This window comes from Furipterus horrens, unplaced genomic scaffold (assembly GCF_987537825.1).
Source record: "Furipterus horrens unplaced genomic scaffold, mFurHor1.1.pri manual_scaffold_1, whole genome shotgun sequence".
Taxonomy (NCBI): Eukaryota; Metazoa; Chordata; class Mammalia; order Chiroptera; family Furipteridae; genus Furipterus; species Furipterus horrens.
In genome coordinates, this window is record NW_028327171.1 from 95,696,869 (window position 1) to 95,709,712 (window position 12,844).

The 12,844-nt window shown below is 38.9% G+C and overlaps 1 protein-coding gene across 1 annotated transcript in view; it reads left to right on the forward strand.

The window, feature by feature from the left end:
- The first annotated feature begins 2,024 nt into the window (after positions 1 to 2,024).
- The window catches only part of TMPRSS7 (transmembrane serine protease 7), a 35,764-nt gene continuing 24,944 nt past the window's right edge, over positions 2,025 to 12,844 (forward strand). The window contains exons 1-7 of the mRNA XM_090262784.1: positions 2,025 to 2,129; positions 4,356 to 4,423; positions 5,763 to 5,956; positions 6,889 to 6,927; positions 7,693 to 7,921; positions 9,206 to 9,336; positions 11,915 to 12,027. Coding sequence (XP_090118910.1) covers positions 2,037 to 2,129; positions 4,356 to 4,423; positions 5,763 to 5,956; positions 6,889 to 6,927; positions 7,693 to 7,921; positions 9,206 to 9,336; positions 11,915 to 12,027 — 867 coding nt within the window. The 5' untranslated portion in view covers positions 2,025 to 2,036. The remainder of the gene's footprint in view (positions 2,130 to 4,355; positions 4,424 to 5,762; positions 5,957 to 6,888; positions 6,928 to 7,692; positions 7,922 to 9,205; positions 9,337 to 11,914; positions 12,028 to 12,844) is intronic.

Sequence of the window (12,844 nt, forward strand, 5' to 3'; positions counted from 1 at the left end):
GGCTGTGCTAAATTCAGAGAAGAGCATTTCACGGAGACAGACCAGTAAGAGCAAAGGGAAACTGGTATGAACAAATGAGAATTGTTCAACAAACAACAGAGGTTGGTTTTGGTACATGAAATTCAGGTGTGGAGTGCGACCTTGAGAAATGAGGCGGACAGCTCCGAAGGGACACTGGGCAGGGTTCTGTGTGTGGGGCTGAGTCAGGAGTCAGGTAAAATGTAATCAGTTCAAGGCCAAACTGAATTCACTTACATTGTTGTTATGCTTCCTCTTGAGTACTTACTGATACCAGATGGATGTGTGAGATTTTAGATAGAAGTCCAAGCTCTCATTCAAATTTTAAAGAGTTTGTAAGGGGGAAAAAAGTCAAAGAAGTGCTTACTTGATAAATTCAGCAATAAACAACCTTTGTTTAATATGAGAGGCCTGGTGAGACAAGACGATCCATCCAAAGTCACTTAGCTTGAAAAAGTCTAGGACAGAAGCTCAGGCCTCTTGTTCCGGACCCTGCGCCCCTGGCCCCTCGCTACTTACTTGCTAACTGCCTGCAACTGATGGGACCCTGAGCAGGTCATACAAGGGAGGCTGCTATTTATCACTCACACAGGTTGTATCTTCTTTTTTTAAAAAAATTACATTTATTGAGGTAACATTTATTAACAACATTATAGAAGTTTCAGATGAAAAATTCTGTATTGTCTCCATACTCCATTGTGTGCACCACCCAAGATCTAGTCTCCTTCTGTCACCATATATTTGGCCCCCTTTACCCCTTTTATCCTTCTCCCACCCCCTCGCCGCTGGTAACCACCATCCTGTTTGTTGTCTGTGTCTGTGAGTTTGTTGGTTTGTTCATCTGCTGCTTTTTGTTTTATATCCCCCATAGGAGTGAAGTCATATGATTCTTGTCCTTTTTTCTTCTATGTATTTTACTTAGCACAATACTCCTGCACCATCTTTTTAAAAATTTAGCCATCACTTATCTAGCATTTCCATGTGCTCTTCCTCTGTCCCCCTTATTCTCTCCCTACTCACACACACTTACTGAGCTTCAAAGTTAAATCAGGCACTTCCTGTTCTGTGTTAGGGGTTGAGGGATAAAAAGGAGATTCTCTTCTGCTAGAAGAACAGACATCCAGACAGAAGTTATGATAAAGCAGGGCAGGTGCCACAAGAAAGAGATTACCCCTGCTATGGGTGGCTGGGGGATGGTGTCACATTACAGGAAGTCCTTGGTAACAAAAAGAAAAGGCAAGAAAGAGAGCCCTCACTTCCCCAAGCTATTCTCAACACCAGCAGTGTCTTTGCCTGTTGACTGAAGGTGACATAGGCGCAGTTCTGTCTTTGCCTGTTTTGGGGCCGGCTGGTGCCCAAGGCCTTGGCCGTGGTCTTCACTAGGCAAAAATTTTGAGCCAAAGTGACCTGACACTGGGCTGAGATCTACACTTTGTGGCTCATCAGAAGGATGAATTCTCCCTGCACTGCACAGAACTGAGGACTGGCCCAGCACCTTGGGCATCAGCCACACCAGTCAGAGAGAGGAGCACCCAGCGGCTCTGTGGAGGTCCCCAGAGAACATTTCCCTCTTCTACTGTGCTCACTCCTCCTCAGAGCCTGACAGTAGACATTTCTTACCTCCTTACCTTCCACAGACTTGGGATCCATAAAAATTGTATATATTCTTTTTGGCCCCTTAGTGACTTTATGATATGCATAAAATCTAAGTGATATATCTTTTTACCTTTTAATCTTGTTCTTAAGTTTTTGTCAGAAGCTGAAAGAGAGAATAGAGTATTTTAAGGGATATGGCGATGTATTGCTGATGGGAGAGATGTTATTGATTGCATTTAGAACTCTGCAAGCTGTGAACCAGTAAAATACATAGTTGCCTAAAATAAAATCATTTTAGGGGCCTGAGACTGACATAGATCAGACAATGCCTCATTACCACTCATATGGGAAAGCCTCCCACCTGCCTTTTCTCTTGTCTTACAGGCAAGACAGAAAGCAAAGATGCTTTTTACTTTGTTGGAATGTTTCGCATCACCAACATCGAGTTTCTTCCTGAATACCGACAGAAGGAGTCCAGGGAATTTCTGTCTGTGGCACGAACTGTACAGCAAGTGGTGAGGTGATGGGGGGTGGTGAGAGACTGGACGGTGGGTGGGTTGGGTTGTGGAAAAGTCACATGTGTCACTGTGCAGGGTGGACAAGGGGCATAGTCAGGGAAACATGGGATTTAGTTCATGGTGGCTATACGATAGAATTGCTTATTTGATAGAATTGCTTATTTATTTATTTCTGCTGAAAGTAAAAAGTAATGACTCTCTGAGTTTTAGTTTCAGTTTTTCTCATCTGTAAAATAAAAGAATTGGATCAGGTTGTCTTAAAATGCCATTGAGTACTGACTTTACATGTGTGCTGATTGATTCTGTGAACAGTATACATTCATTTCAACCTCAATGCACTGACATCTCTTCACTTAAATAGAAACTTTCTCATTAAAGAACTAGTGCATATTTATTATAAAAATTTAGAAAAGTCACCATGACTTGCATGGCTTGGTTGGAGCACCGTCCCATAACTGAAAGGCTGTGGGTTCGATTCCTGCTCAGGGCACATACCTTGGTTGTGGGTTCAGTCCCTGGTTTGAGTGTGTATGGGAGGCAACCAATCAGTGGTTCTTTATTGCACTGATGTTTCTCTCACTTCCTTCCCCTCTATCTAAAAGCAATGAAAAAATGTCCTTGGGTGAGGATAAAAAAAAAAAAAAAAAATTAGAAAAATTTAAAAATGTAAAAGAGGTATAGAATAAGCAAATAAAAGTATAAAAGTATAAATTTCAAAAGTAGAAGTAAAAATGTGTAAAGTGTAAAACCCATAGAAGTATAAAAATAATATTAAAATCTTCTTTAACAGCACCAGAGAGAGCTCTTTTTCACTCTGCATCACACAGACACAGGGCATAGCTCCAGAGTAAAGTAGTAGTAGATGTTCAGTCTTATAATCTGGCCTTTAACTCTTACTATTAGGTTGCATGTTTCTATGTGAGTAAATATATTTTAAAGAATAAGTGGTAAAAGTTACAAAGTTAGAATCCCTTTTTATTGGGTATTTAAGTTGTTTCCAGTTTTTGCTACTATTGAAAATGCTATGATAAAACTGGCACATAAATTGTGTGTATCTGATTAATTCCTTAGCTGATTTTCTAAAATTACTACTGGTCAAATAGAAAAATATTGCTTCATCGATCTTGGTACTTATTACCAACTAGAAAGTTTCTGCCAGATTGTGTCTGCATGTTAATAATGGAGAGGGTGGCCTGACAGCGGTGACTCCACTCCAGGGACAGGCACAGTGTGCGGAGAAGGGGGGGTGCGGGGGCGGGGGGCAGGGGACTGTGGAGGAGAGCAAGCAAAGACGAGAGTGGGCACACCCACCGGCTCTCACTCACTGAAGGCTTTCTATATACTGGGTGTGTTTCTAAGCCCTTTATCTTTGCAATATCTCAATCATTCCTCAAATTATCCCAAAGAGGTAGGCATTTTGATCACCACTTTACAGATTAAAAAAAAGAAAAGGGGATCAGGGAGAAAAACACAGAGGAGGTCCAGCAGGCATAGGTAATGTGTTCTGTGTTGCATAGTGAATTAAAACTCCACAGCTCATATATTTTTCCACTATGCTATATTATATCTAAGGTGATTTTTTTTTCCCTTCTGGACAATTAGGTGGGTGATTTTTGCTACTGTGTAGAAAGGGGAATCCAAGGGAAGATTTGACAGATGAGTCAGTTTGGTCTTAGAAATGTTAAGCAAGGGCAAAGAAGGTAAATTGATTAAAACAGGTCTTTTCTGAGTTCCAGTTAAGGAGTTTTAAAAGGGCTCAGTGTTTCTGGATATTGAGTTGAAAGGGGTTGGCAGTCCTGGTTATGGGCACCATTCGCCCCCTAGTGGCTAATATAGGAATGTGTCCTTAAAAATATAATTTTTCAGCACGCTTGATTGATAGAAAGGAGGTTGGGATAAATACTTTGAGAATGTGCTTAAAGGAGTTTGATATATTAACAATAGAGAAAACTGACTTTTGCATAGGCAGAATACAGAAGTTAAGCTTGATTAGGATGTATAAAGACAGAAGTAAATGAAAGTTAAGTAACCCAAGACTGTTACAGGAAATAAAATTTTATTTGAATTCAAAAAATATGTCTGGGTTTGGAGTTAGAGGCTTTTAATTTGAACCTTGTTTTTCTTCTTGAAAGCTAATCAAAGCTTGGACCTAGAGCATGCTAGGTATTGTGAGGAGAAGCCAAGTTTAAAAGACTTCAGACACCTTTGTTTTTTCTATTTCAGGTAAACCTGGTTTATACAACATCTGCCTTCTCCAAATTTTACAAGCAGTCTGTCGTTGCAGATGTCAGGTAATGTGTGCCCCTTGCTTTGAGATCTCTATGCTCACTGCTATTAATTCCTGTCAAAGCCCTGAAAGGGCCAGGATATCCCCATCCTCAAGTAACTTCATGGGGGCAGTTGTGGTTAACACCCTTTTAGCACAATAGAGACCCAATTGTTTACTATTCTGTCATGTTGAGTTTTTCTCTTTACCTACCAAATCCTGCCCTCCCCCATAGCTAGGCAAAATGGCCACTAACCCGATTGCTATATTGGATGGGGGCAAAAATAAAACAGAGACCAATATTTCTCAAAATATGTTCAGTAAAAAAAAGGATCACTAGAGCCCTGGCTGGTGTGGCTCAGTTGGTTGGAGCATCATGCCATAAACCAAAAGGTTGTGGGTTCGATTCTGCTCAGGACACATGCCTGGGTTGCAGGTTTAGTCCCTGGTTGGGCCATATATGGGTATGGTTGGCAAGCAATCGATGTTTCTCTCTCACATCAATGTTTCTCTCCCTCTTTTTCTCCCTCCCTTTCCCTCTCTCTAAAATCAATAAGCATGTCCTTGGGTGAGGATAAAAGAAAAAATATTTTTTAAAAAACCGCCAACAACAACAATTGATCACTGAGGGGAAAAAAGAAAAGGATGCCCTGGTCAAATAATTTTTAAGAAAAAGCACATGCCCTGTATTGTATCCCACCTTTCTACACCCCCAATACATCTGCAGAGAGTCAAAATCCACTTTGGCATGAAAATCTTAGAATAAAGCAATTTGTTTCCTTTCCTTCACTTTTATAATATTTCCAGGTTATTTACTATAGAACATTATCTTATGTTTCTTCTTTATAAATCATGACAATATTTGTGCAATTAGGAGTGTCTGCTCCAGGGTCAGACTAAAACCAAAATGGAGTGGATTACTGGATTGGCTATTTACCAGCTATATCATTTTGAGTTACAGTTGGCCTTAATTTTCTCACCTGTAAAACTGGAATAATAATAAGACCTTTCTCATAAAATTAAATGAGATAAAGCAAATTTAGCACTGTGTATGGACACCATGAGATATCAAAAATTATAAACTGCTATTGGTAATAGCAGTGAATACTGATTAATATCCATGGAGATGCAATTATACACTAATGGTTCTAGATCTGAGCCCAACATAAGAATACACATACCTTGGTGCTTCCCTTTTCAGTCCCTGCAATAGGAGTCAATGACTTCTTAAAGAAGGAAGGTGTATGTTCAGCTGAAAGATGTGCTCACTGGCCTTATCTTGAAATTGTCAGGTGGGTCACTGGCTTCCTACAAATGTCTGCTTCCTAAGAGGTACCATGAACATCTTTCTCTTTTCATTATAGCAGTAACAACAAAGGTGGCCTCCTTGTCCACTTTTGGATTGTGTTTGTCATGCCACATGCCAAGGGCCATATGTTCTGTGAGGACTGTGTGGCTGCCATCCTGAAGGACTCCATCCAGACGAGCATCATAAACCGGACCTCGGTGGGAAGCTTGCAGGGTCTGGCTGTGGACATGGACTCTGTGGTACTAAATGGTGATTGTTGGGTAATTCTCTAAACATTCCTTCCAGCAGCAGTCCTGACACTGTCATTATTGTAGTTGCTGTTGTAATGAAGCATTCTCTTCCACAATCCCAGTGGAACAGGCTTAGTTGAAGACATGGGAGCTATGTTGATAGAGGAAGTTCCTAAATACTACATACATCAATTGGACAATAGAATTGGGAAATACATAAATATATAATTAAACTTATTAAAGCATACCCCTCCCTATATTTAATTTGGCTTATTTAAACTAAGGCGCTAAGGAACAAGTCCTGCAGAAGGAAAATTTTTCTGAGGTTTACCTTGTCTCTTTCCTCATTCAGACAGAACTGAACCTAATGTTGTGTAGTATTGCTCAGTGTTCCAAGTGACTTGCCCCATAGTCTTGTCAAATGCAAATCTCATAATTTGTCTTGACACAATAATGGTTTAATATTATATAACCCAAAATTTATGTGGCGTTCCCTTTTGACTTCAATTATATATATGCTAGGCATATAGTAGGTAGCTGATATGTATTTGTTTAATGAATGAGAATTCTGTACCACAGATACTATTTCAGATATTGAACTAATTAATATGACTAATTATTATCATATTTGTTTGGTTTCATTTTTACTTTTAAATATGTTTACATTTTGTTACTATGGATAACTTCAAGCATACAAATGGAAAAAGAATAGCATAATGAACTTTCATATACCTTTTACTCCACTTCAAAAACTATGAGTACACATCTATCCTATTTGATCTCTAGATATCTAAACAACCTAGTCTATCCTCACTGGATTATTTTAAAACAAGTCCCAGATATGTTCAATTGCTTTTAAAGAACTGAAGATATTTTTTTTTCTAGGCAAAATTTTAACAAAATAAAATGCTGAGACTGACAGTCTTTTTTCTATATGTTTTTCCAATACAGCCGGGCTTCGGTCAGATTATTCTTCAACCATAGGATCTGGTAAATTATGTCATGTGGTTTCTTTCCTCCCCCTACCCTATCCCTACCCACCTCCATCCACTGCCTCCAAAGCACTGTCTTTGGGAGCTATAGTTTTCCTTTTCAAATGATGGTATTTGTTAGAGCTTCTTTCAGTTGCAAGTGACAGAAATATACTCACACTGGTTTAAGCACAAAAGAAACTTGGTTGACTCATAAAACTGGGACATACCTGGGGTGGGGAGAGCTGGCTTCAGGTACGGTTGGGCCAGGCTCTGAGATAAAATATCATTAGGACTCTGCATCTCTGCTCTCCTCTGTTGAGGCTTCACCAAGCGCATTCTTCCAATGTGGTGGCATAAATGGCCACCTGCAGATCCAAGCTTATACTTTATCAATTTAGTAACCATCGGGGAAAAAAAACACCAAAACCACAGAGTATATTTCCCATAGTTCCTGTAGAGGTGCTGGGACTATGTCTCATTGTTTCAGGTTGGCTGGCATGCCCACTCCTGAACTAGCTTCTTTGACTCTGATTGGCCAGTCTGAGTCATGTGCCCGCTTCTGCACCTAGGTGTGAGTTTAACCCCAGCCAAACCAGACAGACATGATAGAGAGAGTTTCTCAAAGTTAAATCTAGGTGCTGTTATCAGGAGAGAGGGCAGTGGACTCCAGACTGGCAAAGACAGCAAATGTCGTACACATGACCTCTTTTGCTCTCTACTCTTTTATAATGATTTCTAGAAAAGTCATGCCTAAAACAAAATAAAAGTGCTGTCTTCACAGACAACGGCTGCTCTCAGTACTTGTATGCAGATCACCTGTCTCTTCGCTACCCCCTGGAGATTTCTGCAACCTCAGGGAGGCTCGTGTGCCACTACAAGCTGGTGGCCATAGTGGGCTATCTGATTCGCCTGTCGATAGAGTCCGTCCAGATCGAAGCCGACAACTGCATCACCGACTCCCTGACGATTTACGACTCCCTCTTGCCAATCCGGAGCGCCATCTTGTACAGGTATTATATGCGGGCTCCCGGGCTGTGGGTAAAAAGATTTTTTTTTTTTTTACAATGTCTGTCTTTTGTAGTATCTGGGTTCCCCTTGGATTCTTGTGAATCATTTTTGTGTGTACACATGAGGTTGATGACTGACCCATGCCCTACTTAGTCCTTTCTGTATTAGCGTATCAGACACAACGTTTTCTGTTCTTTTGTAGTATACAAGAATCTAAATCAGTATATATAGCATAACCTTCAGCCAATATTTCTGAAACTGAACAGATTTTCTTCTTTAATTTTGCTTTTATTGCAATCATAATGAAGTCTACTGTTTCAATAAGTGTGAGAATAGTCTATGGTGACTGCATAACATTAACATGAGAGTTAAATGTTTTTCCTTCTTATAAAGTAACACAGTGTTTATTGTGAAAGTGAGGTCAGAGAAAACAATATCAACTATTTCACAAACCCATTACCCAGAACAAATACATGTTATATTTTTGCACAAATCTTTTCAATTAAATATATATAATTATATATACATACAGATAACCTAATTTTTTTACTTTACTTTATGAGTGTTAGTATTTTGTTAACCTAATGGCAGTTGGGCTTTAGTGAGACTTTATTATTTGTTACTCATTCTGCTAAAAATGTACATGAATTATTTTTAATAGTGTTTACATGTATATGCATCAATGTTTTCAGTATGTACATATTTATTTATATTTAGGGGATGAATGTGCATGTTAAAAATCCATACAGTATATAAAGATGTGCAGTGAACTGTAAGATTGTCACCGGCTCCCACTCCTCAATCATCATTATTGGTTGCTTTTCATCCTTTCAGACATACTTAGTTATTGGCTCATTTAATCCATACCGCAATGCTACGAGAGGTGTACCATTATTATTACTTCCATTTCATGGCGGGGAAACTGGCAGTTATGAAGATTTAGTTACTCCATTACCCAGAGTTTTTTAGGCAGTTACTTAAATGATAGAGCTGAGTTTGAGGCTCAGTTTTCCTTAGCCACTAAATGCCCTGCCTTTCTACATTGTTTGCTCTCAAGGAGGGTCCAGGGATGGTCATCTAGGAGAATTCTTTGATAGTTTTCGTGCCTGTATCAGCTCCTCTCCACCTGTTGTGTCCTGTAGCCTCTAGCTGATGAAGACCTGGCTGGTGGTGATTAACAAGAGCTGTGTGGATGACCTGGAAAATGTGTGAGACTAGTGATGGATGGAGGCCCACTCCTCAACAACCTGTTTTTCATGTACTCTTGTTTTATTATCTGGTTTCAGAATTTGTGAACCCACCAGAACATTAATGTCATTTGTTTCTACAAATAACCTCATGTTGGTGACATTTAAGTCTCCTCAGATACGGAGGCTATCAGGAATCCGCGCATATTTTGAGGTCATCCCAGAACAAAGTAAGTCTTCCCCAATAAAAAGAAGTCACTTCGTCTGATCTCTTCTGAGGCTGTGTTATAACACTAGTTGTGTGAGTCAGGGACTCTGATTCAGGGTCCAGTCAGAAGAGAGAGATCATATTAGTTACTCTAACAGAGAAAAGCTAATGCAAACAACTGTTAATTCAGTATAAAGTTGTTAACTAGGTAACTCAAAAGGCAAAACAAAAGACCTCCATAAGCCGTAACTCGTGTAGGAAGCAGCTATCACTGGTGGGTCTGGGGGAACAAAGGAAAGCGGTCAGGAGGATTACAATTTAGACCTTGGAGGAGGGGTTTGTGCAAGGAAACTTTGGGGAAGGGCTGCTGCTCAGCTGGTGCTGGTGTCTCTGAGTCAGAGGCACGGGGGACCCAGACCTCTAAATAGCAGGTGCCAGACAGTTTAGGCTGGTATCTTTGGACAATAATGTGGCCGTTGGAAAAACTGCTAAAGGATTCAACTGTATGGGAATGAAGCGTACCTGGAGGGGTGAAAAAGTGTCTCTGGGTAACACTCCTGGGAATAGGAGGTGGGTAGTTCCTCCTTCTAGTTTCCTGTTAGCAACCCCTTTTGGCAGAGCCCATCAGGTAACCAGGGAGTAAAGAGAGGAAGTGGTTTGCAGAGTCCTAGACCCAGCGTTGCCAAACAGAGAAGGGCGGGTTTGGAGCTGACCAGCAAGTAGCTCAGTAACTAGCACACTAGGGTGTCTTTTGTGACTTCTCATGTATAGTCATGCATGTGAATACCACCCTAGAAAGTACCCGTGAATCAAAAACCTTGAAGATTTAATGAGTTTTACTAGGTAACAGTGAGCAACAATGGTCCCCCCTCCCCCATTCTTCTCTTTTGACTTGGGTTAATGAGGTAATGCAAAACAAAAAGAAACTCTAGTCTCTGTAATATTTGTTGCAACTGATCAGATGTTGCAGGTCATGTCTTGGTAACTTCTTTATGAGCATCACTAAAGCCAAAGGGATCAGAATGGGCAATAAGGGTGAAGAGGAAAGAGGATTTGGCTTAATTGGATAGTGAAAGCTATATTTCATCTACATTTTAGGACAGTGGCTTATTTTGATAGTTTTTCTGCTTCAAATTATCACAAAATCAAATGCAAAATGGATTTATTGAACAAAATTAGACTACATATTTGAGATATTATTGGATTTAAAATGATCTCTACCTCCAAATGTTTAAAATATGATTATCTCAGAAATATTGTAATGGGTTTTGTTTATTAACCCAACAAATATTTATTGATTATATTATATGCTAGAAATGACTCTAGGTGTTAGGGAAATAGCATTAAAAAAACAGATATAAATCAATACTCTCAAGGAGCTTATATTCTAGTATAAGAATTACCATATTGTAACAGAACCCCTGGGCTGCTTCGATTGAAACAGAACCCATGGGCTGTTTAGTTAGGGGCCCAATTGCCTGCCGCCAGAATTATAACTCTCAATACCAGAGTTTAGTGAAAAGAAAAAGAACTGTTTATTTAACAGTTATATAGATTTAGATTATTTGCGGATTTCTGCTGTTAAGTCTTATGTTCTTTAAAACACCCATAAACACATAATTTTGCCTCTCCCTACCAAACCAGGCTAGTTTTAGAAAAGTTAGAAATACCGTTCCCTACTTCCTAGACACAGTTCAGCCTTACCGGTAGCTGCCAATCATTCAATTCTGATTGGGGAGGTCTTTCTGTGTTGCATTGCCCACCGGCTTTCAATGCAGAACTGAGTGGATTCTCAGCCTCCTTGTAAACTGCCTTCTCAAAGCCATATGGTGTTTCCCTCTCAAAAGAGCATGGAGAACCATCTCAAAACTGCATGGAGAATTCCCTTCTTAAAGCAGCCTGGAGAGCCCAGCTAAAATGTCTGCAGCTGCTTTTAAAATCCCTGACTGTGTCCTCTGACGCAGTGGGTGTGGTAACCAGTTCTGACCATTCACAGAACCTTATGCAGGCTCTGTAAGCTCTTTCAGTACCATCCCATGGTCCAAGACTCCTCCCGTCTTCTTGGGCCTTGGAAGTATCAAAGCCATTTGCGTAACAAAGTTACCACCCACTAGCCCCAGGCATGCAAAGGCATCTTAAAAGCTGCTTCCTTTTCCCCATCCCCCAGCCGCAAGATCTGGGGGTTTTTGGACACCCCCATTCTGTAACAGTATCAGTAAGAATAGACATTTAGATTGTCTTATTTAAACAGAACAACATGTTATGTAAACTGAGTATATTTCAACAAGTATACACTTAGTTGAATAAAATAAGCTCAGAAGCTTTTAAAAATATATTCTAACTATGCTTTTTAGAAAGTAATAGCATTCGTTAAGTCTGTAGTCAAAATACATTATTTGAAAACAAATACAGAATCTGAACAAATAAGTTAGCTATACATATGTTCAGTACTATCTCTTTAAAAAAATTAGTTTAAATTTCAAAAATATATATGCTTGTTGATTAAGAAACTGAGCATTAGTAGTTAAAGAAATATATGTAGTGTATTTCCCATAATATCACAAATGTAAATCATTGTGTGTTACTGGATTTTTTTTCAGAGTGTGAAAATACAGTGTTGGTCAAAGAAATCACTGGCTTTGAAGGGAAAATTTCAAGCCCTTATTACCCAAGCTACTATCCTCCGAAATGCAAGTGTACCTGGAAATTTCAGGTATCCTAGTTTTACAACTATCTTAAAAATATATTGTCCTATTTATAGTAGCAATTTATTTTTTAATTCAATTACTTTTATTTTTAAATTTAATTACAAAAAATATTAGTTAATTTTATAAACATTTAAATATTCTTGAAATATATTATCTAGAACATGAAAGTTTTTGTGGTTTCAACTTTCTGCCCACAAATGAATTGCCCTTTGCAGGCTGGGGCTTATTTTTCCAATTTATTATTGTATTTGTTTGTATTAAAAATGCAAAGACATTATTATGGGATCAAATAATTTATCATTTCATTATGATAGAACTCATTTACTAATTTTAGTTATTTCATCATCAGCATTATAATAGAAATAATAAAAAATAATAAATTGGATTAAGCAATATATGTTTCAGTTGTATAAGCAAACCAGAATACAAATTTATATGAAATATACACACCTACCTCTGGTGCTAGACAGGGTGTTCCTGCATTTTTTTTTTTTTTAATTTTAGCATGTAAACTATTTTTCTCTCTCCAACTGTAGTATCATGTGTAGGGAGACAGGGTAAATTGTCACCTTTGTTCTTTCAGTATATACATATAAAATGACTATAATGTGACATAGCAATTAGATGTAAGCAGCAAGCAGTATACAGTTTGCATACATTCAACATGTCATTGAATACCAACAGCATATCAGGCAGTGTTCTAGACACTGGGATCCATAAGATCAGACACACATACAAAAGCTCTGTTTTCATAGAGTTCAACACACAGTAAGGGAGATGGGCAACAAACAAGCACTTGAAGTATATATAGTATGTTACATG